Source organism: Mastigoproctus giganteus, chromosome 2, assembly GCF_048544385.1.
Source record: "Mastigoproctus giganteus isolate SK-2022 chromosome 2, ASM4854438v1, whole genome shotgun sequence".
Taxonomy (NCBI): domain Eukaryota; kingdom Metazoa; phylum Arthropoda; class Arachnida; order Uropygi; family Thelyphonidae; genus Mastigoproctus; species Mastigoproctus giganteus.
The window spans coordinates 78,391,260-78,418,603 of record NC_143576.1 but is presented as its reverse complement, the minus strand read 5'-3'; the positions used below and the strand labels follow the sequence as shown (position 1 = coordinate 78,418,603).

The 27,344-nt window shown below is 37.5% G+C and overlaps 1 protein-coding gene across 5 annotated transcripts in view; it reads left to right on the top strand.

Moving 5' to 3' along the window:
- The window catches only part of Ih (hyperpolarization activated cyclic nucleotide gated potassium channel Ih), a 998,432-nt gene that overhangs the window by 876,207 nt on the left and 94,881 nt on the right, over positions 1-27,344 (top strand). For all 5 annotated transcript variants that reach the window (XM_090389226.1, XM_090389196.1, XM_090389207.1 and 2 more), the window contains one exon: positions 20,684-20,833. In XM_090389226.1, coding sequence (XP_090245352.1) covers positions 20,684-20,833 — 150 coding nt within the window. The remainder of the gene's footprint in view (positions 1-20,683; positions 20,834-27,344) is intronic.

Here is a 27,344-nt window from a genome sequence, read left to right as displayed (position 1 = left end):
CCTCTAAAGTCACAGAGGTGCAGTTTTGGTGAGAGGTAAGACAATGTGTCGCGTACATGTAATATTCTCACATACACGTCTATCAGAATATCTGTGACGTTTACAAGTGCCATTTTTGTTATGTGTAAGAGCACCGATATTCAGGTGTAGTACCACCCACTCTATATATCGCGCTGGTATTCTTCCAGCACGTCTGTCATTGCATAAACCGCTTCCATGTGCTCTCTTCAAATATTTAGAGAGGATTTTTTTTTAAAATCGCAATGTAGCATTCAATATGATAACTTCCTGTCCAGCACGAAACCGATAAAATTCGTTCAGGTTGCAAAACACGTTGGGCTGTTTGTCCCCTGATATCGCGAGGAGTCTGCCATTACGTCAGTAAGCGCGTGTATGTTTTATAAAGTATGATATAAACTTCTAAAACCAATAAAGTCATATGAATGGTATATTGGTAACTACAGTTTATAACACAAAACACGTATGTCTTTTGTGGATGTCTTTTCGTTAAAATGCCTGAACCCGTTTCCTGTGTCCTGGCTGTATTTTTTTTTTTTTTTTTTTTTTTGTTTTTTCATTCATAACTGGTAAATCCATCGCTGCTATAAACTACTCCACAAGGTAACAGTTCTTATTTATCCTGAAACGCCCTCAACCTGTATTGTTTGCATTTTGTTTAGTGTGCTAAATTTCAAAGTGGCCAACATCGGTGGTCAGCTCCCAGTTTAAATTTGCTTCTTCATTCAGTTTGTTTGTTTCTTTTTTTTCATAGAATCTCATACTGTAAAGTAACCATGCAAATAATTATCTGAAATGTATAGCAGTTGCTGTTCTTTGAATAGTTTCATTTTTTAAATGAAAGAAAAAGTGATGTTCTTTTTTATTAAGTTTTTTTACTACTTCGTCTAACTGTACAATTTAAATTAAGTCCTTCCTAATATCAAAAATTAAAAAGTTGCGAAAGTCCGTTCAAGAGGACCGGTACTGGCCTTGCCTAACTGCTTGATACGCAAGCAACATTACCCATATTTGAACTGTGAATCTTGAAATCATCTTTGATTCTCACGCCTTCATAAAGTTCATCAACAACACAGTGTATACAGAGGACTATCATTCTAAACCTTTTCTTACTAACATTTAATATTAAAACTCTAAAAAATCCCTTTGATGTGCCTGCCACTCAGTATGTCTTTGGTACATCAAAATCCACCCTTCAAGTGTTCAGTGGTGCGTTATCCTATAGGCAAAAAAGACATCTGCCTAGGGCCCTGATCAGAAGACGTCCCAAAATCACTGTTTCGAAAACTCATTGCTGTTTTTTGCTGATATTTTTAAGTGATTTTTTTTTTATCGGGGACTGAACTTTCTACCTGCCAAGATCAATGAACTTTACTTGAAGATTAATTTGATAATTACGTTTTTTTCAAAAATTGTTTTACCGATTTTGATGAAATTTTATATTTAGTTCTTATGTCATATAATAATGTTTGTTTTGTTGTCACAATAAAGTGAAATTGAAAATGTTCTTTATTAGTTTTTTCTTTAGATGGGGCCCCCAAATTCAATTTTTCGTTGGGCCCCATGAAGGTATAACGCGCCACTGCCAGTGTCCCTCGCAACTGAATAATTGGTTCTGTGCCGTCTGAACGGGAAATTATATCCCTTAATCTCGGAAACCATTCTGACATAGCAACCGATCTCCAAAATTCTCAAAGAGACTAATTGATGTCACATCCGTTTTAGATAAAAGGTTCACTGGATATCCACTCGTACAGCATTAGGACGAAAACCTAAATACCCCATCCTATAAACGGACTAAAAGAATTTAATTTGCTTCCGATATCAGCTGATGTCATCGCAAAAGACAACCACATACAACAAACCTCTCGAAAGTATTCGGATTCTCTGAAACTGAGTCGTTCATGTTTCAAGACGATAATATTCCATAAAAACAGTTGTGCGCACATCTGGTTTGAGAAAAACAAAGTTACATACTACTAGAGGAACTCATTCGCCTTGTCTTCTTAGTGTCCTGAATTCAATCCCAAATTTGGTTGAATTGGTACTTAGATCAAGATTATGCCAATACATCCCTTACGTTGCATTGAATATTCAGTCAATAATAAACTGCTCACCAAGACCTGAAACATTGCATAACGAAGCGAATAATAGACTGAATTCCACTTGTCGAACAGCATTATATTCGAGATAGATGCAGTCCTTCTGTTATTAAAAAAATATAATAATAGAAGATACACGTGTTCAATTCTAGTATTTAGGGCATATAACAGATTGAACACGTGTATCTTCTATGCTTGTTTGCATATAGCACTGATATTATAGCGTAAGTTCACCAGTCCTCTCTCTCTTTACGGTATGACAGTTGTGACTGAACAAGCATGGGTTTCCACCACGAACGATGGACGTAGGAAAGTTATAAGTGAGAGTCAAAAGGAGTAATAGCATTTGGTAGGTCTAAAGCACACCCCATTAAAGACGTAGCTGAATTTGCTGATGTTTTAGAAAGAACAGTTATAAGAGATTTTTAGGAACAGTGCGAGTCGAAACCAACTAGATCTGCGGCAGAATTGTGGTCGTAATCGGTGACAGATGTCACAAAAACCAATAGTAAATGAAAAACAATTTTAAAGATTAAAAGAATTGCCACAAGCAGTTAACCAATAAGTTCATCAGCATTTCTGAGAGAACATTGCGAAGAGAATTGTGTAATATGAATATTTGGAGTTGGTTCTCCCGCAAAAGACCAATGTTAACAGCTACGCATTAAATAAATAAAAAAATAAATAAACGGGTATTGTTGGCTAAAAGGCATAAAACCTAGATCGTTAATGGTTGGAAAGCTGTGATGTGGTCTGACAAACCCAATTTTTTTCCTGTACGCTAATGGTGTCAGGCACCGAATTCATAAGAGAAGGAATGAGAAATTTCATCCAGACTGTGCGAAAGGTATTGTACAAGCCGTTGGTGGGTCAGTGATGCTTTAGAGACTTTTTAACTATTACAAACTCAGTCCTCTACTTGAAATACTGACTAAGATGAATCAGACTGACTATACAAATATTCTGGATAATCAGTTTGTGCATTTTTCTGAATATTTGAGGGACACTCGTGATTTTGATTCTCCATTATTGCATAATGACAACTGTCCAGTACACAGCGCCTCTACTGTTTTAAACTGGCACGAGGGAATGGTAGGGCATTTAAATTGGCCAGCAAATGCACCACATTTATATCCTGTACAGAAGTATGGACTATCTTAATTGGATAGTCCAGCCCACACCAGCAACATCCACGAAACCTGAATGAATTACGGGCTCAGTTGTTTTCGAGATGACCTAATATTGACATAAACCATTTAAAGGATTTTGTTGAATCCTACCGATAAGGATTCTAATGGAGTGATTCTTACTAAAGGAGAGGTTATATGCTATTAATCGAACAAATTAGTTAATATATGCGTTACATTTCAGGCGCGTTATCAATAGTAATACTTCGTGGTATAAAAAAGAGCAAAAACCTATGACTTTAATGAACGAAGCTTTTCTGCTAATCGACCACATTGTCCATTCATTCCTCTAAACCAGCGCATGGCAACAAACATGTCTATATATAATAAATACTACCCCATATACCATATACATGGTATATGGGGTAGTATTTATTTTTGCATACATATGGATATGTGTGAAAAAATAAATAATAATTGCCGGATTTCCATTGGTTTATTTTAGACCAATGGAAATCCGGCAATTAAATTTTGGAAGGCTTGCCAAATCGTTCTAACAGAGCGAAATATAAATTTTTTTTTTCTTGAAAATCTTTTTACTGGGAGTACTGTATATATATTACGAGTGGACGGACTTACAAAGAAATGATAATTGTCGATTTCTATTGGTCCGAATTTAATAGATTTGAGACGACTCAATAATCATTCGAACAGTGCGAAATATATACAGGTATATTTTTTTATATACAGGTATATATATACAGGTATATATTTTCTTTATATATAATAAAGAAATAATCATTGCTGGGTTTCTGTTGGTCCGATTTTAAAAATTTGGAATTGTTCGACAAATCTTTGTAAATGGCCGAAATATAAAAGTTCATGAAATTTCGTCTACTACTGAAAGTGGAATTGTTACATGAGGACGGACAGACGGATGGACATGGTGAAGACAATAGACGCTCTTTAGGTATAAATGCAAAGACGCGTAAAAATTATACAGGCGACTTTTTTTCTTTTTTTGTTTTTGTTCGGAGCGCTTATGTTGATTAACAATTATTATATGTGGTAGTTAATATCTGGTTTAATGACACGTAACTGGTTTGCGCTACTGCTAAAGTCGTCGTCTTGAAATATTCACTGTTTAACCAATGATTGTGAATAGGTTGAAAGTGAGCTTGCTTTTGTCTGGAATAATTTCAGGATGTTTGGGTCAAATTACTTATCGCAAGAGCTTCTGTCTAGAAATCATTATAAATAGAAATGAAGCCCTCCTTCGGTATAGCAGCTTAAAATGACATCCGATAACCATTTTTATTTTTTTATTTTTTTACTGTAGTCAGTTCTTGCAAGAAACCATTCGCTGGGAGTTGAATAACAGAATGAATGGCATTGGGCATTCTGGATGAAGGCTAATTGACTTTAGAGAGTGATCCACTTGAGAAATTCTATCCCCCCTTATACTTTTTCCTTTTTCATAAGTGCACTGAACCTTGTTTTCTTAATGGAGCATGTAATTTCATTTGGCGCTGCTGCTTGAAGGTATTGTTATTTAGGATTGCAGATGATATCAGCTGCTCTTCGAAATTTCCAAACAGCTCATCGAAGGGATTTAAGAAAATTATTAAAGAACCGGTGATCACAAAAACAGTCTCACGATCTATAATATTATAACAGAATCAGAGGATTCTAACGATTCATGGTTGGGCTGACCTCATTGTTTAAACGGAATAAGGACAGCTAACTCTGCATTATTTTTAACCCTATTTTATTATGAATTTTGAAACTTTGTAATATATAAATATTGTCTGCCTATAGACATACACTAAGTGACCAGATTATTAGGTACACACTCGTTATCTGAGGAATCAACCTTTACGTTAGAGGCAACGTTCGTTGATAATAGGCTATAAAGCAGATAGTTAAATGCCCAAGGGGATGCATATGCGCGAATTTAGCGAGAGAGTCGGCCAATAACGCTACCTTCGTGACTTCGATAACAGTATTATAGTCGACGCTAGAAGTATGGGAATGTTCATGTTTAGAATTTCTGTTTCTTTGTCAATGTACAACTTTGAAAACGATCGTTTGAAACAAATCGTTTTTCTTTGAAAACTCAAAAGGGAAACGATTTGAGGACTTAACAGACATTTAGAAGAGTACAACGCACCAATTAAAGGCGGTATCTTCCAGAAAATTGCTCTGCTGTTTTAGAACCTGGAAATCGCGAATGGAGCGCTGCATGGGCGCGCTAAAGAGTGCTTTGAAGAGGATGAACATTGAAATTGTTGTATTTAAATTAATAAATGATTTTAAAGTATTTATAATTTCTTTTTAGCCACACCTTGCATTTTGCTTTTTACGTTGTTTTATGGCATATTACAAGTAATTATAGAATTTTATTATAATATTTAACTTCGTCCGATTAAACTAAAATGGTGGTTGTGTAAAACTGCAAACTGGCAACGAGCTGACACTGACCATAATAACGTTAACAAGTTAGGTGATGTACACCATGCGTTACACTGTCAAATAACGTCCTCCAGTGGTCATTACTTTTTACTGTATTCAAGAAGTGTTCATAAAAACCTCATCATGTGATGTCACGTGATAGGCCTTGAAGTGGGATGCAGCAGTTCTTTTATTATGGGAAGGGTGTTCCGTATAGGAGATATAGGTTAAAGTATCGACATGAAATTTAGTTTAAAAAAAAGGCCAGTAAATTCGTATTTTTAAATTAATTATGGAAAGGAATGGAGCTGCTGTTCCGAATTTATCTCAATGTTTCTCCTAGGGGAAGGGGAGGATTATAAAAACGGAATTTGATCTGAAACTTCGTCAGGGACGAGCAAAAATATGAGTTGAAAATTTGGTGTCAATCTGATGATCTGTAAATAGGGAATATATGGTAAGTGTTGGTGAAGATGCACATAGTTTGTTTGTAATTCTAATTCTATACAAGAAGGTAATAATAACTCCAGCGTCTGATAGAGAAGGTCGTCGTTTACTGTCGACTCCATTTTTATAATTTTTTGTAATTTAGTGACCAGTTATAAACAGAAGTTCAGCATTTACAGTAAATTATGTGGCCCATATTACTTTCAAGTGTTAGTAAACAACAACGCTTTGTGTTGCCAGTTTTAATGCAAATATTTCGTGGATGCAATTCGATTTTTGGAACACTAAGTACATTCTGATTTATACTGGACGCTCTTGTAATAATTAATTGTAATAATTAACTTATTGTACATAATCAATATTTAATAATTAATTCATATTTAATAATTAATATAAATAATTAATAAAAATTGTTTAAAGTTAAAAATTGATAAAAATAATTAGTGATCATTAATAATTAGCATAAGTTATTGTAACTCCTGTAATAATTAATAAATATGTGCGGTATAATGCCAAAAGTTGCATCTTCCTTTATAATATTTATTTTGAAATATGTTAGGCTCTATGGTGCGCCAAACAAAAGCTCCTGTATGCACATGATTTAAGAACAACGAAGAAATATATATATACTGTAATTTACCCTATGGTACTCAATGCAGCAGAAAATTTGGGCGTCAGCAGCCCCAACAGTTAAGAAAAAAATCTATGACGAAGAGTACTGGCTACTTAATTGGGCCCTTTGTAAGCATCATATTCCTCCATAAGTAAGATCGACCCAAATAGTGAGACAGATAGAGCGGGCAAGGTTACCAATCATAATAAACAGCAGAAGGCCACGGAAGGTTACATACAGGTCCAGTAGAAAGGTCCCAGCTAAGACCTAGATAGCAGAAGTGGATACTGTCCTGCATACCCTATGGGTAGCCAGAAGCATTGTCTGGCTATAGAGCTTAATAGAGCCTAATAGCTTAATAGAGCCGTTGTATAGAGCCTAATTAGCCTATCATATTTACCAATCTAGCTCGGTGGAACCAAGCACCTGCAGCATACGACACGATCGGAAGGAAGACGGCTTTATAGTACAGTTGAAGCGACCGCTTGGACAGGCCCCATTCGTTCCTGGTGATTCTGATGATTGAGCCTGAAATTTTTTTCACCTTGGAGCTGTGATGGATGAGGTGGGGGTGAAAGCTTAATTTATGATCCAGTACCACCTCGAGCACAGTGGTCTGTGTGACAATGGGAAGTTGTACCCAGAGACTTTAACTTGCGGAGGCCGCCTGAGGTTCAGCTTATTTTTAAAGAGCATCACTTTAATCTTGCTTGGATTTATCCGTAGTTTATTTAGTGCAGCCCAGGAAGAGAGGTCGTCAAGGACCCGATTAGCATTGTCTTCTATGGCTTTGCGAGAGCGGCCGGACACCACGATCGTGAGATCGTCCGCAAAAGCAACAACCTTGGTATTGGAAAAGGAGTGGGAAAGCCAGTCTTGTAGGATCATGTTCCACACGAGAGGTCCCAGGACTGAGCCCTGAGGGCATCCCCGGGTGGTTGGCCTGGAGACACGATGGTATTTTGACTTTAGAATTACTGTTCTATCTGAAAAGTAGCTTTGGATAAGTTTATAGAGATGGCTGGACAGGAGGCTGTCCTGAGGCGTGCCAGAGCACTGCTCCACCAGACAATGTCAAACGTGCCCTCGAAGTCAATGAAGATGGCAAGTTCAAATTTTGCTTCAGAGTTTTCTATGTGCAGAACTAGATCGAAGAGAGCGTCTTCACAGGATCGTCCTGGAGTGAATCCATACTGGCGGGGGTAAAGGAGATTCGTGCTTGAAAGAGAGCTGCGGTCCTGAGCGCCATAAGCCGCCCCAGTATTTTGCCAAAGTTTGCAAGTAGCGCAATTGGACGGCGAGAGCGCGGGTCAGTAGGGTTTTTGTGCTGCTTCTTAATTAGTCTCAGTAGCGAGATCTTCCAGTCCACAGTAAAACATCCCTCCTGAAGACATTTGTTGTACAGTAAGAGTATATACTGTGGCCGAAGCTTTTGAAGAGGGAGGATGAAACTGTATTCAATGGGATCTAATCCTGGGCGTTTTTGGATGTTAATATTTTGGAGAACTGCTGATAATTCTTCCAAGGTGAAAGGTTCTGTGGTTTCATCCGATTCATAACTTTTGTTTGCAGTACGAATAGCAGTATGTTCAGACAAGTCCTGAGCAGTGTCGTCTGATGAAAATAGCTTATCAAGGATGTGATTGGCTGAGTCCTGCCAGTTGGAAGTCCCCCGGAAGTCTGCAGTCACTGTGCTGAAGATGTCCGGAGTGTAGGTTTGTAGACTAGGCCCCACGGATTCGTCGTACCAGATTCTCTGACAGAGTCAGACCATGTTGCCTTGTTCCTAGCTGCAATAGCCTTTGTGTATTCATTTTTCTTAGCGATGTAGTCGCTGTATAGTCGTGCTACTTCTGGGGCTGGCCAGTCACGGTGTCGCTGGTAAAATCACCGATACATGATGGTGGTGGCGATAACGATTTGAGGAGTGTTTTCCTGGTGCAGATTAACTCCCTTGATTCACGTGGAGCGACATTTAGATGCCGTAGGCTATTGAGAAATTGTTTCCGACCAGACGCATCCCTTCATGGCTACAGGTATCCATCTGAGTATAGGTTCTTCTAACAGTACAATGCACCCTGGCCAGAAGTGGATAGAACTGGTTCCAGAAATATGTGAGTGAATTCACTTATTACTGTGGCCTTCTCAGTTATCAGATCTAAATCCAATTGAGCATCTCTGGGATGAGCTGGAAAGAGCTCCTCGGAGTAGAGATCCGAAACCATTCAATTTCAACAATTGTGGAAAGCAGTTGAGTGAACATGGACCTCGTCCCTATGGCACACTTTTGACACATTTTTGAGTCCATGGCATGCTAAATCCAGGGTGTTCTGATGATTATAGGGGAACCTACTTGATATTAGGTTACTAGGTTGGTGTACGTAATAAAGCGGTCACTCAGTGTATGTTCAGTGGTATACCACTGATCAATAACTCCTTAATTAAAACTTCCTACAGTCCAGGCGATAACTGTTCTCCCTTAATTTGATTTATTTATGTCTTCTTATTGTAGAGTGATTAAATACCGTGAAAATTTCCCTTTCATTTTTATTTCAATCTCTCAGAGTTTAGCGAACCTCAATTATATCTCCTCTAAAGTACCTACTACCCATCTAGTTACCAAGCTCTGTAGACCACATACTGGAAATCACTCCTGGTATGGCAATCTCATGTTGTCGCGACATAGATACGTTGTCCTTCTTTGGACTTTTTCAAGAAGCTCGATATTTTCTTTTTCATGCAGTCTCCATTCTTTTTCACAGTCTAGATGCCTTTCGGGATTCCTTGCCAGTAAACATTTTTTTCTGTATGGTTTGTTTGCATTTTCCCTGCGAAATAGTAATTTTGAAAACGAACGAGCTCTCTGATTTTTTCATAGTTACATCTTTTTTTTTCGATTGAAAGGAGATAAGTTTTTTTTTTTTGTTGTTGTTTCTTTGTTTGTTTTAACGTTTTTCTTATGCACGTGCTAATCCCTTTTCATACATTGAAAGTGGCACTTCACACAGCCCAAGTTAAAAATGTGTTTGCGAAGGAGAAGTGGAAGAAACTGTGATAAGAGAAAATAGAAAGTAGGATAACAACGTACAACTGCTACATTTGACGTTTGCCTTAAAGGCAAAGCCTACCTTCTTTGTACAGCTGTTGAGTATTTTGGGGCTTCGCGCTAAACTTTCAACGACATTGCTAGGCCTGAGTGACGTATGTCCCATTACTAACGCCATCTATAGTTGTAAGGCTCAGAGCTTTTATCACAAAAAATAAGCAGCGCCATACGTAGCCAATAGTTCTCTGACCGATGTATCTTCTGAATCGATTCCCTTTCGCACTCTCATTTTTCTTGTTGAAAATTTATCATGTAGCTGCTCACATCACTCGTATCGCGGCAATGTATTGCTGCGATGTCGACTTCTGCTAACATGCACTGCAGCTTGTATTGCCTGCTGCTAAATCTGAAATTGCGCAAAAAAAAAAAATAAAAGTAAATACAGTTCGCTGAGATAAGAACAAATGCACAAGGTGCATAGCATTTTTTTCTTTCACTTTCTGAAAAACAACCCTGTTAGGCATAACTATGTTGCCGTATATTAAATTTCAACATGCACTTTCTTAAAAATCGAATTTGCATGTGCGGCAACCCATTCGTAAGTTGAAACTTAATTTTTTTGTGGAGGGAGGTCGACAAACCTTTACAGTAACTGTGGGGCATAAACAAAAATAATGTATGAGTGTATTTGAAGTGCTAAGCAAATGCTGATGCATTTCGCATCGGTTTGCACGCTGTATGGAGTGTTGTGACTCCTCTTGTTTGACAAACCACTTGACAAACTTATAGGTTGTGAAGTGGACAAATAAGGGAAAAACAAAGCAAAATTGAGGGAAATATTGTATTTTAATACAATTTGCGCATGATGTGATTTCTTAAAAAAATACAATACCTATACACAATGACTGGGGAGCATTTTTTCTATACCTCTGTTATTCCCCCCCCTCTGTCCCACCGAATGATATTCTTTATATTTGAGCAGGGAAGAGAAAACAAATGCTGAGGATCGAGGGTTGGCCGAGAGTAGCTCGTTTTTTTATCCTCCCCTAAACTTCGGTTTCCGTCCAACAAACAGAAAACCGACCGAAAAATATACAGAATTACAGACCCTCTCAGTTGATTTTGTGCTTAATACTCACACCTAACCAAACTTAACAACTAATCGAGCAGAACGGCTGTCAGTCACAGCCCTCGTGGGTAGCACAATTGGTAGAATCACCATCCTCCCCACATCGTGTAGAAAAGACCCCAGTTAGAGTCTCGTCGATGACGGCAGGAATTTTTATGGGCCTTTTTCACAACATGGCTGAGTTAATCGGTCTCACTCGAGGGAAGCATGGATTTTTGTCCAGCAAACAGAAAATCGACTTTAGAACACACGCAATTTACAGATAGTATACACGGAGTAATATGGCCTTAGTCGCTGATGCTCTTAAAACCCTACTACAACTGCCAGTCACAGGCACCCCCAAGCAACTTCACCGAACTTTCGCTGACCCTTACGCAAGAATGCGCATTGCTACCTCCCGTACTAATTTGCAATCTTGTCCTTAGCATAAGAAGTCGATGTCACATCTCTGTTTCTACCTACGAAGATCTCACGTTTTTAAAAGGATAAAGTTTACTGTATTGATGAATAAGAAACTAATTGCGAAATTCTCTCCTTTAATTACTGCTATATCCTCACGTCAGGATACGATCGTTGGGGTTATTTTTCTTCTCCAGTTCCTTTAGTTAATAAGATTCATTTAGTAAAGATTACCTAGTCTACTGTACTGTACTGTACTATGCCGAAAGTTGCTCCATTTATTTGCAAGAACACCACAGCGACCGGAAAACGAAGAACTGATAATTCAACTGCAAAGCCTTTAAACTGACCTGTAAAAAATATTGGTGGCCAAGTTCCATTTCTTAGTCGTTATGGTAAATATATTTGTTCCTCCTCACATATCAGTGAATTAGGGACCTTTATGTTTTTTCTCCTGATGCAAATTTCTGTTTGCCATTTTTAGCATGGAATACTGAGATGAGTTACTTTCAGTTAATGTTATTACATTTAAAACGTTTATTGGAATGGAAGCTTATTATATACTTACGCATTTTCAAACAGAAATCTTAATGCCACAACAGAAACTCTGATAGCTGAGATATATCCTATGGATAAATTTCAGTGAAACCTATTCAGCTTGTACAATTAGCATTAAGCAACTGACCTTGAAATTCATAACTGCTGGGACAAACCTCAAGCACCTTATTTTATTTATAAAGATAAGAGTATCTCAGCCAACAAGCTCTAGAAGAGATTATACACTTGAAGGAAACCTCGTCTTGGAATACAATAAAAGAAATGGGTTGAAAATTCGCCAAAAACTAATTGTTTCTTTTGATGAATACGTTAAAATAACTGCACTAACTGACTAACTTGTACGTCAGTAAACATTTACGCAACTTGAGGCTTTAGCCCTAAAAATTAACCTAAAGTTTTAGGTTAATAACTGCGATACTAAATGTACAAGCATTCCTTTATCTTTGAAAAGAAATAACAGTTAATATGTCAGATCTTTAGTTTTAAATTTGTAGCTTTATTTGTGGAGTTGCGTTTTCAATGGCAAAATGAATAATATTTTGAGAAATTAAAACATTGGTGTGTTTCCACCAATATTTTAATCTCTCAAACTCGGTGCTGTCCATTGCAAAAAAAAAAAAAAAAATGTTAAAATTTTTATGAAAAACCCTCCGCATTATACACAGCTTCTGAGGTGTTCAAGTTAAAAGATTGTCTACTGTATATATTTCTTAACTGTTTTCTTTAAGGCAAAATTCGAAATTCTTTTCTTTAGAGTGATTAAATAGTAGGTTAAAGAATCTTAATTCTTTTCTCCAGAAGGCGTTATAAATTACATTTCTGTTCTTTCTTTATTTACTTCCTTTCATACCACGGAATAATTTTTGGATTGGTTCCCAATTATTATGCAAACTATTTAATGATAAGCATAAGAAAATAAGAACATTAAAAGGTGACTCGGTTTGCATCAACTTTTCTTCCATACACCCGCCCCTTTCAGTGGTCGTTAAGTTTTTCAAGTTATATTTCTTAAATTTAACAGTTTACTTTTTATTCTAAGTTAATTACATGTTTCCTCTTCCTACAACAAAGAATATGTGTACTATTTATTACCCGCCATTAATTTCCTTAATTCATTTCAGATAGAAATATTTTAGATCGTAATGCGATTTGTTCCCACCTATATTTTAATCTCCCAAACTCCACTGCTAATCCATTACAAAAAAAAGTTAGCAGTTTTATTACAGAAAACATTAATGAGTTTGAATGAGTAGAAATAACAGCCTCGGGTTGAAATGAATCGGATAAAACTAAAACAAATTACAGTGATGTACAGAGAGATAATGGAAATACCCACAACATCAGTTAACTTTGCCATGTTTGGTATAGTTAAATAGAAGTGCAGTAATTAGTCACGCTAGCAGATGTGAGAAAAAGTGGTCTTTGTGCACTGGTAACTTCTCTCGTGTAATATTTCCTGCTAGATTAGAGTGCTTAGAAATAAAGATGCAGTATCCCATATTGTTCTTATCTTTGACATCCTATCACAATTCGAGATACATGCATTAATTTCTTTTTCACCTGTTTTTGCTGCAGTTTGTTCGTCTTGAAAGGCTGTCGTTTCTCCTTTTTAATGAAAGGTGTTTTCTTTTTTTATTTGAAAAATAAGGCAGGTGAACAAATAAGGTTAATAAATCTCTTAATAAAACTACCTATCGATTCTGTAAGGAGTACGCATATCGAGCAATAGGTGCGAGCAGTAGTTTGATAGTTTCCAGTTGTTTCTTTCGTGCTGTTAGCTTCAGCTGTTTTGTTCGAGTGCGAGAGTGTATATACACGGTTTCCAAAAACGTATTGTATGTATATACGAGAACATATTCATCCACTGATGTGTATGATGTCCGTAAATTGCGTGCATTCTCTGGTCTATTTGGTTATTTTGCTGTACAAAACAACCGAATTTCCGGGGGAGAGACCTTCCTCTCCACTCCTGAATGAATAAATCAGCCCATGGAATGAAAAAAGCCCATAAAAATTAGTTGCGTCGTTAACGGGATTCGAATTCGGACCTTTTCCACTCGGTATGGAAGGATGGTGATTATAACCACTGTGCTACTGTAAAATCCTTATTCAGCTGGGTTCAGCAAATGCTTTTTTTTCCTTGAATCACATTTCATATCCACTTCTCTTGTAATCCAAGCCACATTAGGATCATGCATAATGAACTTGACTCATGCTGCAGCCAGATCAACACTACCCCAGAATAATCACAATTTAGTTGCAAGATTAAAATAGGCAACATGCGCATGTGTGATATGATTAAATAAAAATTAAGGGATTGCGATGTCGTGATAGCCATGAAAAAAGTACTAAGGCACTCTTATTTCACAAGGGAAATAAAATTCAATACTAATTTAATATCACTCTCTCTCCTACCGTTAAACCTTCTTTTATTGAAACTGAATATTAATGTTTTTATCACAAATTTTCTCTGCCTGCATAAGGCTCTTGCGGATTGGCCCTGAGTGCCAAGCGATATTAGTGACCACAGCGACTTTCATAGTGATTATCTGGTACGCTGAACTGTAAATACATTTCTCCTGAGTTTCGTAAGACAGGTAACTCTTGAGTATTATATTTAAATACATCTGTCCAAATACTATAACCTAAAAAGGAAAATTACCTTTCTTTAATTTTTTATTTTTAGTTTATACTAACCCTTTCTTCTTCACTTGGGCACTAGGTGTCACCACTCTTGTTTCGACGTGGCGGTGCTGGTAACCTGGGAGAAAAAGCAATCTCCCAGGGTCATGAGAAAATCAAATTCTGACTTACCTGGGCTGCTAGACGCACCCCCCCCAGACATCCAAAATGAAAGACAGTTTCAATGCAGGAACTGCTAAACGCTAGAAAACTGAGACAGAGAATTCTCCTAATCCAACTTTCTTGATTATCTATTCAACTGGTGAAAACGCAATTGGCAAACTCTCACCATATAGAGTCCAAAAGGAATTAGAAAGTAGAGTTGGATCTCCCAAGTCGGTAAAAAGACTGAGGTCAGGAAATATCCTCATACAGACCTCTAACACTAAACATTCAGAGCGACTTTTGAGCATTAAGCTCTTTGCAGGACTACCAGTAACTGTGACACCCCACAGATCACGGAACACCTCCAAAGGAATGATCTCAGACTGGGATGTCTGAAGAGAAGATGCTAGAAGAACTTAAAGAACAAGATGTTATTCAAGTGAAGAGAATAGAGAATTTCCACCAGAAAAGATGGCAATATGACCCCTACACGCAATCTGATCTTGACATTTAACACACTGCATCGTCCGATATCCATTAAAGCCGGATATCTGGTATGCAATGTCAGACCATATATTCCAAACCTGCTACAGTGTTTCTAATGTCAGAAGTACGAACATTCCCAGACAGCTTGCCGGGGAACCCCTACTTGTGCAAAGTGCGGTTCAGCAGAACATGACTGCGAAGCCTGTACTGTCCCTCAACCAATATGCCCAAACTGTAAAAAAGACCACGCTGCTTATGCTAGAACATGTAAACGCTGTAAAAACGAAAAACGTATTCAAAAGTATAATGCAAACCATAATGTTTCCTATCAAGAAGCAAAGCAAATCATCTCACCACCAACCCATCCAAACAGACCTACGTACGGCCAAATCACCAAAAGATACCAGTCAACAGCAACGCAAATTGAATTATCAGTACCCCCAAAAGAGCCTTTCTCAAATTACGTCAAAACCCTGTACAGTGCAACCCAAACTCAAACAGTCAATACACCAATATCCGTACCACGCGAAAAACTACGCCCCCTGGACCAAGAGTGCAAAGAAGAACAAATTAAAACTTCCAGACATCAAGAGGAAATGGATATTAATGAAAACCCTGCAGATGATGGTGGTGTCCTAGAAATTTTTGTCGAAGAAGACATGGACACAGAAAAACCTATCTTTCCAAAAAAAGATAAAAACAAGAGTGAAAAACAGAGAACTTCAACAACAACAACACGAAAACGTTCTGAAAGTCCAACAAGACATTAATAATGATCACAATAATTGTGGAATTGTCGTGGTTTCCTTGCCAATATCAATGATCTATACAATCTTATCTCTAGATACACACCAATATGTCTCTGTCTTCAAGGGACATATGTAAAACCTCAAGATACACCAAAACTGTCTCAGTATAATATCTTTAGAAAATATAGAACCCAACAAAATACTGCACATGGTGATGTAGTTATTTTTGTAAACCCACACGTTCCTTCCAAGCATGTTTTTCTGAACTCTCCCCTTGGGGCAGCAGCAGCAGCAGAAGTTCGTGTAGCTGCTGATATCCATATTACAATTTGCTCCTTGTATATTGTACCTAGTTATAGCTTTCAACAAAATTATCTAGATAATCTCATAGCTCAATTCCCCACACCTTTTCTCATTCTGGGAGATTTAAATGGGCATCACACACTATGTGGCAACAACAACATTGATCAAAGTGGAAAACAAATTGAAAAACGTTTGTATGATAACAACCTTCTCCTTCTAAATGACGGGTCACCTACGTATGTTCACCTTCCTTCTGGAACTAATACTGAAATAGACTTGTCCATCTGTTCAGCAGCCCTATATCCTACTCTAAAGTGGTCAGTGAACAATGATCCACTGCATAATGATCATTTTCCCATACTAATTGAATTACTAAATAATCCCCCTTATCATTCTACTAAAATTCCACAGTGGCTCACTGATAAAGCAGATGTATAAAAAAACTAGCTAAATTTGATCCGAAAATAATCCAAGAATCCCCAACTGATGAAATAGTGGAATATATTACAAAAACAATATTACATGCAGCTGAAAAAGTCATACCAAGATCCTCTTCAAAATTGCCAATACACCCAAAACTTTGGTGGAGTAATGAATGCCGTGCAGCTAAAAAAGAGCAAAGTAAAGCCTGGAATTCCTTTCGCCGCAGTCCAATTGCAGCTAATCTTATCCAGTATAAACGTGCCAGAGCAAGAGCAAGGTATGTTAGACGCTGTAATAAAAAGCAACTTGGATCCGCTTTACTTCAACCATCAATCAAGACATTCAACCATCAATCTACACATTAAATTTGTAAAATAATCAAAGAAATTAGCGGTAAGCACCAGACGACTATCATAGAATGCAAAGGACGGAACGTTTCTGACCCTGCCCAAATTGCCAACATCTTACGGGAAACGTTTGCCAAAGCAACAGAAAGTTACACACCAGCCTTCAGAAGATTTTTAAAAAATGTAGAAAAACATTTTCTCTCTCCACGAACTGCGTAGAGCTCTATAAACATCTAGACGCAGTGCCGTAAGACCAGGTAATATTCACTACTCGATGATACAGGAACTAAGTACTGAATCATTGCTGTCACTCCTTGATCTGTTCAATAGACTTTACCTAGAATATACATTACCTAAACAATGGCACCATGCTACAGTCCATGCCTTCCTTAAACCAGGAAGAAACCCAACAAACCCTACCTGCTATAGACCCATTGCCTTGACCAGTTGCCTCTGGAAAATTCTTCAAAAGATGATAAACCGTCGACTGATATGGTACCTAAAAAAACTCTAATCTCCTACATTCTGCACAATTTGGTAGTATCCGCAAAAACAGATCAACACTAGACTAACATCAGGTCATGTTGTGTTTTGATATCAGTAAGGATTACGATTCCACGTGGAAGTATGGAATACTCCGCGAATTATATCACCATGGACTTCGGGGCCATCTCCCTATTTTCATTCAGAACTTCCTGTACAAACGCACATTTCACTTTCGATTTAAAACTTCATTTCACAAGTGTTCTTTCAAGAAGGAGTCCCTCAAGGCTCTGTACTCAGTGCTACACTTTTTATAATTGCAATAAACACCATTGTTTTTTTTCCAAATACTATTGATAAAGCTATTTGTAGATGACCTTAGCATTTCCTGTCATGCAAAAAACATGAATACTGTTGAAAGGCAGTTAAAAGGGGGCAATAACTGAGATCAGTTCAGGGACACAACCTAATGGATTTCAACTCTGTCCGCAAAAAACGTTGTGCATCCATTTTTGCCGCCAACGCAAACTTCACCCACATCCGGAACTACAACTGAATGGCCAACCAATAGGAGTTCATGCCAGCATACGGTTCTTAGGAATCACATTAGATCATAAACTTATCCTTTTAGAGCATATTAAAAAACTAAGAACATCCTGTCAGCAAAAACTAAATATAATCAGTCTCTCAGAAAGTAAGTGGGGAACTGATCGTGTTACCTTGCTACAATTATACAGAGCCTTAATAAGATCAAAGCTTGACTACGGAGCAACAGTGTATAGTTCAGCAACACCTAATGTCCTTCGCTGACTCGACCCTATCCATCATAGTGCAATACGCATTGCTCTAGGAGCATATCGCACGTCTCCAATACATAATATATATGCTGAAGCGCATGAATTCCTCTCTCTCTCTATGAGAAGACAACTTATATTACGCTATGCATATAAAATTAGATCCGTGCCTGAACACCCAAACTGGCAGGTACTTTTCACCCACCAGCACAGCATGTTATACCAAAACCGCCCTTCTGCTCACCGATCATTAAGTGTGCGAATAAAACACCATACAGAATAACTTAATCTGCCTTTTAATAATGCTGAAAATACCCTTCCAATTTTCTGTGATCCTTGGGACATTATTTCACCTTCATGCGATTTATCCCTCCATTAATGGACTAAATCTGCATTACAAAAAGAAAATTTCTTGTAACTGTATCATGCAGTAGTGGATCAGTTCCCCAACTTCGTCGTTCTGTATACAGATGGATCAAAGAATGAGATACAAATTGGAATTGCCGCACTTTTTTCCGAACATCACATTGGCCTATTAATTGCCATGTGAGTTCAGTATATTTTCTGCCAGACTAATGACAATTCAGATTGCGCTGAAACATATCGAGTCCTCCGATATTGAAAATAGTATAATTTTTACAGATTCTTTAAGTCCACTTCACGCTCTAAAAACACCATGAATATCACCCACCCGGTCTCAAAGGAAATAACCACTTCTTTGCATCTGAACTTGGAAAAAGCATACACCTCTGTTAGGTCCCGGGACATAAGGGAATTCCAGGAAATGAATTAGCCGACAATTCCTCAAAATTGGCTGTCTTACCACCCAATTACAATTGGAAAGTCCCATATCAAGACTATAAATCAATAATCCAGGGAAAATGCATGTACCAGTGGCAATCATCATGAAAAAATCAACCTAATAATAAGCTTCGAAGTATCAAGCCAAATCTTGAGCGATGGCTTTCAATCTTCAGCTCAATTCGACAACAGGAGGTAATATTGGCAATTCTACGAAGAGGTCACACAAATATCAATCATAGTTATCTTTTAAGAGGGAAGATCCCCCCCCCCGTGAGTGCCATTACTGCAATACAGTGCTTTCAGTAAAACATATCTTTGTTGAATGTCTAAAATATTCAAGAGAACGCCAGAATCTCTTTCCTCTAGCCATAACAGAAGACCATACACTACTTCACGGTTAGGCAATAGAACAAATATCTCAAGCATTGTTGCCTTTCTCAAAATGATTAATGTATACCATCTCCTTTAGCTAGTTAAAAACTAACTTTCTGGTACTATTTTTTCCAATTATCTCTATTACAGGAAATAGCATAAATACTTAACATATTTATGGCGCACTATGGCCATAGTTGCCAATGAGCCTAATAAATCCCCAAGCAAACAAACAAACCCTTGAAGATAGCACTGTGGTTATGATAATCGTCTTCCCACACCGAATGAAAAGGACCTGAGTTCAAATCCCGTTAATGATGGGAGGAATTTCGATGGGCTTTTTTCACGTCTTGGCTTATTTATAATCTATATCGGACGAGGGCAGCGTGGTTTTATTCCTGGAAACGGGTTTTTCATCCAGAAAAATCGACCAAGAATACCATCAGTTTACAAATAAAATATATACTGACTTAATAGCCTTAGTTAACAAACGCATACATAGACGCTCTCTCTAAAACGGACTTTTTTTCTCCGGCGAGGGGCGAGAGATTTCCATATTTTATTTCATCAAGGAAAATAGAGAAACCGATTATAGAATACACCCAACTTAAAGACATATTATATCGATGCCCTATGACCTAATTCAGAATAACCAGTACTTCTCACTTTCCCATCACACAGAGTCCCAAACTGAAATAAAATGTAAATAAGATATTGAAGAACCATTTCATTTTGTCTGGTTATGTTTACTATTCAGAAGGCTCATCTTCGTTTCCAAATTGAGATTATTTTATTGCTGACTTTTATTACCAGGTGTGTGCAAATGGGGGTAGAGAATTAATTAGAGGCAATAAATATATCGCAATACTACAAATATGGACTTTACCAAATAATAAAATGTGAAGACGAGTTAGGGTAATTATTTGACCTACTAAAAATATATTCCATTATGTAAGCTTTATTCGTGTTATATAGCCATTTGAGGTACTTTGAGATTCTTTTCAATTTGATCTTCCTTAGAAGATACCAGATAATCTCTGACTGGTAGCTACGTTATTGTCACTCTGCTGCTTTTTATCACTGGGGATGGGTCGAGATTCCAGCTACAATCTTGATTCCTAATTTAGTTTAACTTCCTGAAGAAAGTTACTCGTATTGGTTATTTTTTGAGGCATCCGTAGAAGGCCCGTTTGGTAGATAAATTTAAATGTTGAAGCCTAATTTTCCTTTACTTTTTTTTTTTAGTTCTTCAACATGGCCAGCGTCTTTATGAAGATCTTCAACCTTATCTGTATGATGCTATTAATTGGGCATTGGAGCGGTTGCCTCCAGTTTCTGGTTCCTATGCTGCAGGGCTTTCCAGCCAACTCCTGGGTAGCCATCAATGAATTGCAGGTATATATGTTTTTGATCCCTTAAAATGTTTACATTTGAAAGCAATTGCAAAATCAAAATTAACAATATACTGTTCTTTAAATACTTCAAATGTAAAGTTGTTAATATGAGGTTAGTTGTAACACATGTACATACAGAAATACGACATTTGAAAGTTTTAATACTTGAATATAATTAAAACTGCTTATTACTGTTTTTTTTTTAATGGGGAAAGATGAGTTTTATGATTTATGAACCTCCAAAATTAGAATTAAGAGAAGTGGATTGATTGTTACTGAGAGTTATACAATGTTTTTAACACTTGCAATATGAATATCCTTCATTTTAATTGGCTTATACTTCCTTTCGCCATGAAAAAAGCAGTAGATTTTGTTTGAAAATCTGCTGTTTCTTTTCTTCTGCATTAAAGTTGGCAAATCTTCTTTACTGCTGGTAATGCAGTCGCCTTAAGTAGTGCATATGTGGGAATGGTTTGCAGAAAGATTTCTATCTTTATAAACTGTACTTTATTAATGGAATATCGTGACCTACTTTCTTTCTAAGGCACTCAAATCAAGATGTTATCCCACTTCATAATCTCTTTATTTTTGCTGTGACTTTTCACCACTTAGCCATCTGAGGAAATCCAAGAGCTGTAACCACATATTCTAGCTTATTTGAACCTATGGATGAAACTATTTCATAAGGAGGTGACCTTCGTCTACACAACGACCACATTTCGTAAAGTTGTAGCTAAAACGAAGATTAGGAGCCTATTTCTGTAGCAGCTTGTATAGGATTACTTAGTAACTGGTCCCGGAAAACTCAGAAACTCGGAATGGAGCAGGCAATAATAGTTGTTGAAATGGCCTTCGGAAAGGGAAGAGAGAAGCTTAACCCTATATTGAATTCACTTCGTACAGTTTTCTTTCTTCCACCAAGTAAACTTTATTTCTCGGTTTTATTTTATCAGCGTAAATAAACATTCCTCTTTTCTTTCTTTCTTTCTTTCTGTGTGTCAGAGTCGATCATTTCCATTAGCTTTTTTCATTCATTTTTAACATAAAATATAATACGAAATTTTCTGGTTTCTTTCCTTCTATGCCTTAAATTCACAAATTTAACAATTTCCTTAGATTATTCATGCCATTCATTTTAATATAAAATTTAAGAAGAGGAAATCTTGCATTTATATTGTATAATCTGACTTTAAACCAGCCAATAGCATCTGTTCCTAAGGTTTGATTAACTTAAATAGTGCTTTTGAAAAAGCACTATTAATTGATTCTTTAAGTAAAGTATGCTCCTCTTTCGTGTATTTAATGTTCTTTCTGTAGGTTACGATGTTATTTCTGTAGGTTAATTTGTTCCTTTCGTTTTCTTTGGAATAACGTCCTTTTTTTTATGAACTAACAGCGTAAGTTTGAATGATTTCTTTATCGTCCAAGATTTCTCCTGTAATGATTTCCTATAATTAACATCCACTTATTTGCGTCCCGTACTTACCAATTGTTCTTTTACGAGTGGCACGCTAATTGTATGTACGCACTTTTGCGATAATCATGCATCGTAGTTCTCTCTCTCTCTCTGGGATGAGAATTGCTTATTGGCAGATGGATGTTAACATCGTCTTGGAAAAAAAATTCCAAGTAATTTCGTGTTGGTCACATATACATGCAGTCGCTAGTTAATAAATTTCAACTTAAAAGTATTCTGTGAATAAGCTGCCAAATTTCGTTTGGAATTCTAGAAATCACAGTTCAAATTTCTTTCTGTAGTGTTCTTGTACTTCTAATTGAAAAGGCGAGGGCAGTTCGCATTTCCCAATGCTATCAAAATTGTTACGTTCTGATTTATCTATTTTCTCATGCGATAAAGTAATATCGTGGTGAACAAAACTAGGTAACATAAAAAGTGTTATCAATAGTCCTATATGTCAAATGAGTCTACGTAACATGGAAAAATATGCAGGGATTCGTATACAAACGATAAAATTGAATTACAGACTATACACTAATAAACATGTTTCCTATTTGGAATTATTCCTAGCGCTTTCTTTCTAATTTCAATTCACTCATCTTATTTTAAAGGTAGTGTTAAAGAGGTAATGATCCAGCCCCCTACCCTTTTTCTTATAAACCCTAGAGGCGGCCAGATCCACTTCGAAGCTTTCTGCTTATTATTTTTGATAAGAAAGTTGTTTCTTCCATCATTCCAGCAACGATTTCATGATTTTCCATTGTGCTACACAACTATAGAATTGGTAATGGTCTAAAATAATAACCTCAGATGGAAACATGCAAACATTACACACATGGTTATTTAAGAGATGTTAGAACTAGTTTTAATAATCAGGGTATCAATCTGTTATTTTCACTGTGATTATTATTTCTATTTCACCTTCTTCGCTGCCCCAGGTGCCAAGTGATTTGTGACTTAGCGATATCTGTGCCTTAACTGCGATTCTTGAAAGAGATTATGGTGTTCTTTAATTTCTAATGTTCTTTAAACCTCGTTATTTAAAAGCAGTTCCTCTTTCAAAAAGTACTTGAAGAGAGTAGGAAAGCTACCTTTCTTTAAAATTTCTACTTTAATCACTAACCTTCACCTGTTCACAACCGGCTGTTCCTGTCTCCCCGTGGCGGGCCGGAAACCTAGGCAGAAGAGCCAACCCCAGGGCTAAAAGGAAGCAAATGGATGACCAATCCTTTCCACCAATGGGGCTCACCGGCTCATCATATCCTGACTCTGAAATCGATCATGACTCATCTAATCCAAAATGAGTGAGAAGAGAAATGCAAAAAAAAATATCATGCTCCATTTCTCATAATTCATTCCTTGTAAAATCAACCTATGAGTAAACTTTCTCCATTTCTTATTCATAAAGGTTTAGAAAATGCTGCTGGTCTACCTAAAGCAGTTAGAAAACTACATTCAGAAGATATTCTCGCAGAAACAGTGACACAAAAACCTACTGAAGCTCTGCTAAAACTTTCATCTTTTAATGGAATTGCCATTAAAGTAATCCCTCGTGCCACTCTAGCCACTTCAAAGGGAGTCATAGCAAACTAAATGTATCGGAAAAAGAAATAGTACAAGAATTACAAGAACAAAAATTCATACACGCTAAAAGAATAATGAAGAAAAAAGATGGAGAATTTATACCTACTTGCCACATTACACTTACCTTCAATACTCCGAGCTTACCAACAACAGTAAAAGGTTACCTCTTGTGTCATATTCGTTCATATATATACCAAACCCGATATAATGCTATAAGTGCCAAAATTTCGGCCATTCACAAACAGCATGCCAGGGAGACTCAAATTGCTGCAACTGTGGGTCCAAGAACATAAGGGTACTGTAAAGCAGTATCACCTTGCACTGCAAAGGCTCTCATCCAGTATACTTCAAAGCCTATGATATGTGAAAATTATGTAAAAAAATGGAAAAGAACAAGATAGAACATTAAGTCATGTATCAGGAAGCAAGCAACAAATCGTTCTTGACACTCCAAAACGTATCTGTGCAGTAATCCCCCCCCCCCAGCAAAAAAAACATGAAATAATAGTAACACAGACAGAGAAAGCTATTCCTATGAATATATCACTTGTTGAATGGCAAAATCTCTGTTGGCAGCTTGTCAGCAATCTTCTAAAAAGAGGATGTCAAGTCAGGCTATTAATACACCGAATCCAGTCCCATCCACTTCTTTTCCTCTCGTTACTCAAAATATACAAAAAACCCAAACTATTACATTAGGGTTACCCGGTAAGCTTTTACATATACCCATGCATATTGTGTCAGTAAATTGTGTGTGTTCTCTGGTCGATTTGCCTGTTTTGCAGAAAAACCCCAATTTCTTAGGGGGGGAACCTTTCTAATACACCTGAGACCGACTAACTCAGCCAGTGAAAAAAGTCCCCTCAAAGGTTCCTCACGTTATCGACGGGATTCGAACCTGGGCCTTTTCCACTCGGTTTGGGGAGAACAGTGACGAAACCACTGTGCTACACTCACAGAATCTAAAAATGCGCACAAACAGAAAGAACTAAATTCTGTTAAAGCAAGAAACTTCCCCAACACTGATGATGGATTGCGATAACACAGCCGATGAAGAAGAAGACTTGCTAGAAATATATACCGAAGATAACATGGATACAAGACCATTTACTTTGCTTTACTAAACTAAGGGGTGATGTATCCATGTAAAGATGCAAACGTTATCGACATAAGCAAACAGCCAACAAAAATCAAGTAGATCCACCTTCAACCTCCAAAACTAAATAATAGAAAATATCCTACAATGGAATTGCAGAGGAATAAGTAGCAATTGATAATATATATGAACTTATCACTCGTTATAAACGAGTAGGCATATGTTTGCATGAAACCAACTTGACTTCTGAAGTATTTATTTTTTTAAAAATTACAATGTCTACAGAAGAGACAGATTCAACAAGTGCGGCTCACGAAGGTTTTGCCATTTTGGTGGAATGAAGAATGCCATTTAAGCATCTACCACTACGTACTCAGAGGCCGTTGCAGTGTTTATTGCTCACGCCATCTCAGCCCTCGTTGATAGCACAGTTAGTAGAATCGCTGTCCTCCCCCCCCCCCCACACAGCGTGGAAAAGGCCTGAGTTCGAGTTCTATCGTTGATGTGAGGAATTTTTATGTGCCTTTTTTCACAACGTGACTGAGTTAGTCGGTCTCAGTCGAGGGTAGCATGGTTTTCTCCCGGAAACTCGGGTTTTTCGTCCAGCAAAAAACAGAAAAAAACGACCACAGAACACACGCAATTTACAGACGCAGCAATAGGGCTATAGTCGCTGATGCTCCTAATACAACTTCAGCAACAACAATACACAATCTCATTCCCTCGTGTCTCCTTAAACCTCCCACAAAATCATATATACACCGAAACCGACTTAGATAACCTCATTATGCAGATACCAACTCCATTCTGTTTACTAGATGACTTCAATGCACACCACCCACCAACTTTGGGAATCACATCAAATGAGCAAGCGAGGAAAACTGCTCAAAGCACTGATAAGTACAACCTTACTGTACTTAACGCCAATAAAAAACCAAACTATTATTTTTAGGCCACCCGAATAATTAAATTCATCTACCGTGCTGTGTGTCTTCTGTTAATTTCATGTGTTCTATGGTCGATTTGTCTGTTTTGCTTGGTGAAAACTCACAGTTCTGGGGGAAAAACCTTGCTATCTACGCCTGAGACCGACTAACTCAGCCATGGAGTGAAAAAAGCCCATTAAAGTTCCTCGTGTCATCGACGGGATTCGAACCCGGTCCCCCTGGTATGGGGACGACGACGACTGTACTTAACACTAGTCGCCATTATTTATGTTCACTTTCCTACAGGCTTATCCTCTGCCATAAATCTTTCCATCTGTCCTCTGGTATTATTTCCAACCGCTTATTAATCAATAATTGATGACCTCTACAGCGACCACTACCCAATAGTTTGTCAAATTCACATAAAAACCACTTGACAAAGTGAAAGTCCAACAAAATGGAAATTTTCCAAAGAAAACTGGAATAAATATGCCACTCATGTTGTGTTGGATATGACAGTCATGGAGTATAATCACATTGATGAAGTAACCTTAGAGGCTCACATCTGGTGAGTATGGACTTGGAACACCCAGGGTCCTGGATATCATCATTCTTCTTCTTTTTCTTGGTGATTCCCTTCTATTTCTCTCTCTCTCTCTCTCGGGGTAATTCAGAAAAAAAAATTTTATAGCTGGTGCAGCATAAGCCATAAACGATGGGAAAACTTGCGCAACGCCCATCAGAATACCAATCGTCCGTTTGGTATTCGTGCCCAGGCGCTACTCCAAAGTTTACATATCGTGTTAGACAAAGTTGTGCTCAAACACCAAAGAAAACCCTTCCACCTTGGCATGCTCATGTTCTAGCATGCAATTTTTCCTTTAAGAACTACGTAAAGTCTGATACTCCATAAGTCTACCTACAGCTCTATTCAGCATACCGAGCTGAATGTTTTGGCTTCTGCCAGTTTATACAGTCAACTCGAAATCAGAATCACGTGTAGGCCCTGCTGTTGTGTTTTCAGACACCACTATATCCGAGCAGATTCTTCCAGAATGCAGCATATGCACTGCAGGGCTTCACTATAGAGTTAGCCTTGGATGGTCACATCAGAACTTGCCAATACCAACGGTATATTATACAGAGTGAGCATAAATCTTTCCCTGATTTCAAACGTTTATTACACAAGAACTATGCTGGGTACAAACACACAGCTTTTTGCAAATTTCACCTCAACTCAAAAAGTTTTTTTACCTCTTCAGTACACTTCTACATGCTCCGTTTGTTGTCTGGCGAACGTCTAGTCGATACTCGATTTCTCTCTCCATGTTTTCTCCAACATCTCTTCAGTAACCGTCGCGAAAACATCCGTTATCCTCGCCTTTAAAATTTCAGTATCACGAACTGGAGTCGAATACACTTTGTCCTTAATATATCTCCATAAAAA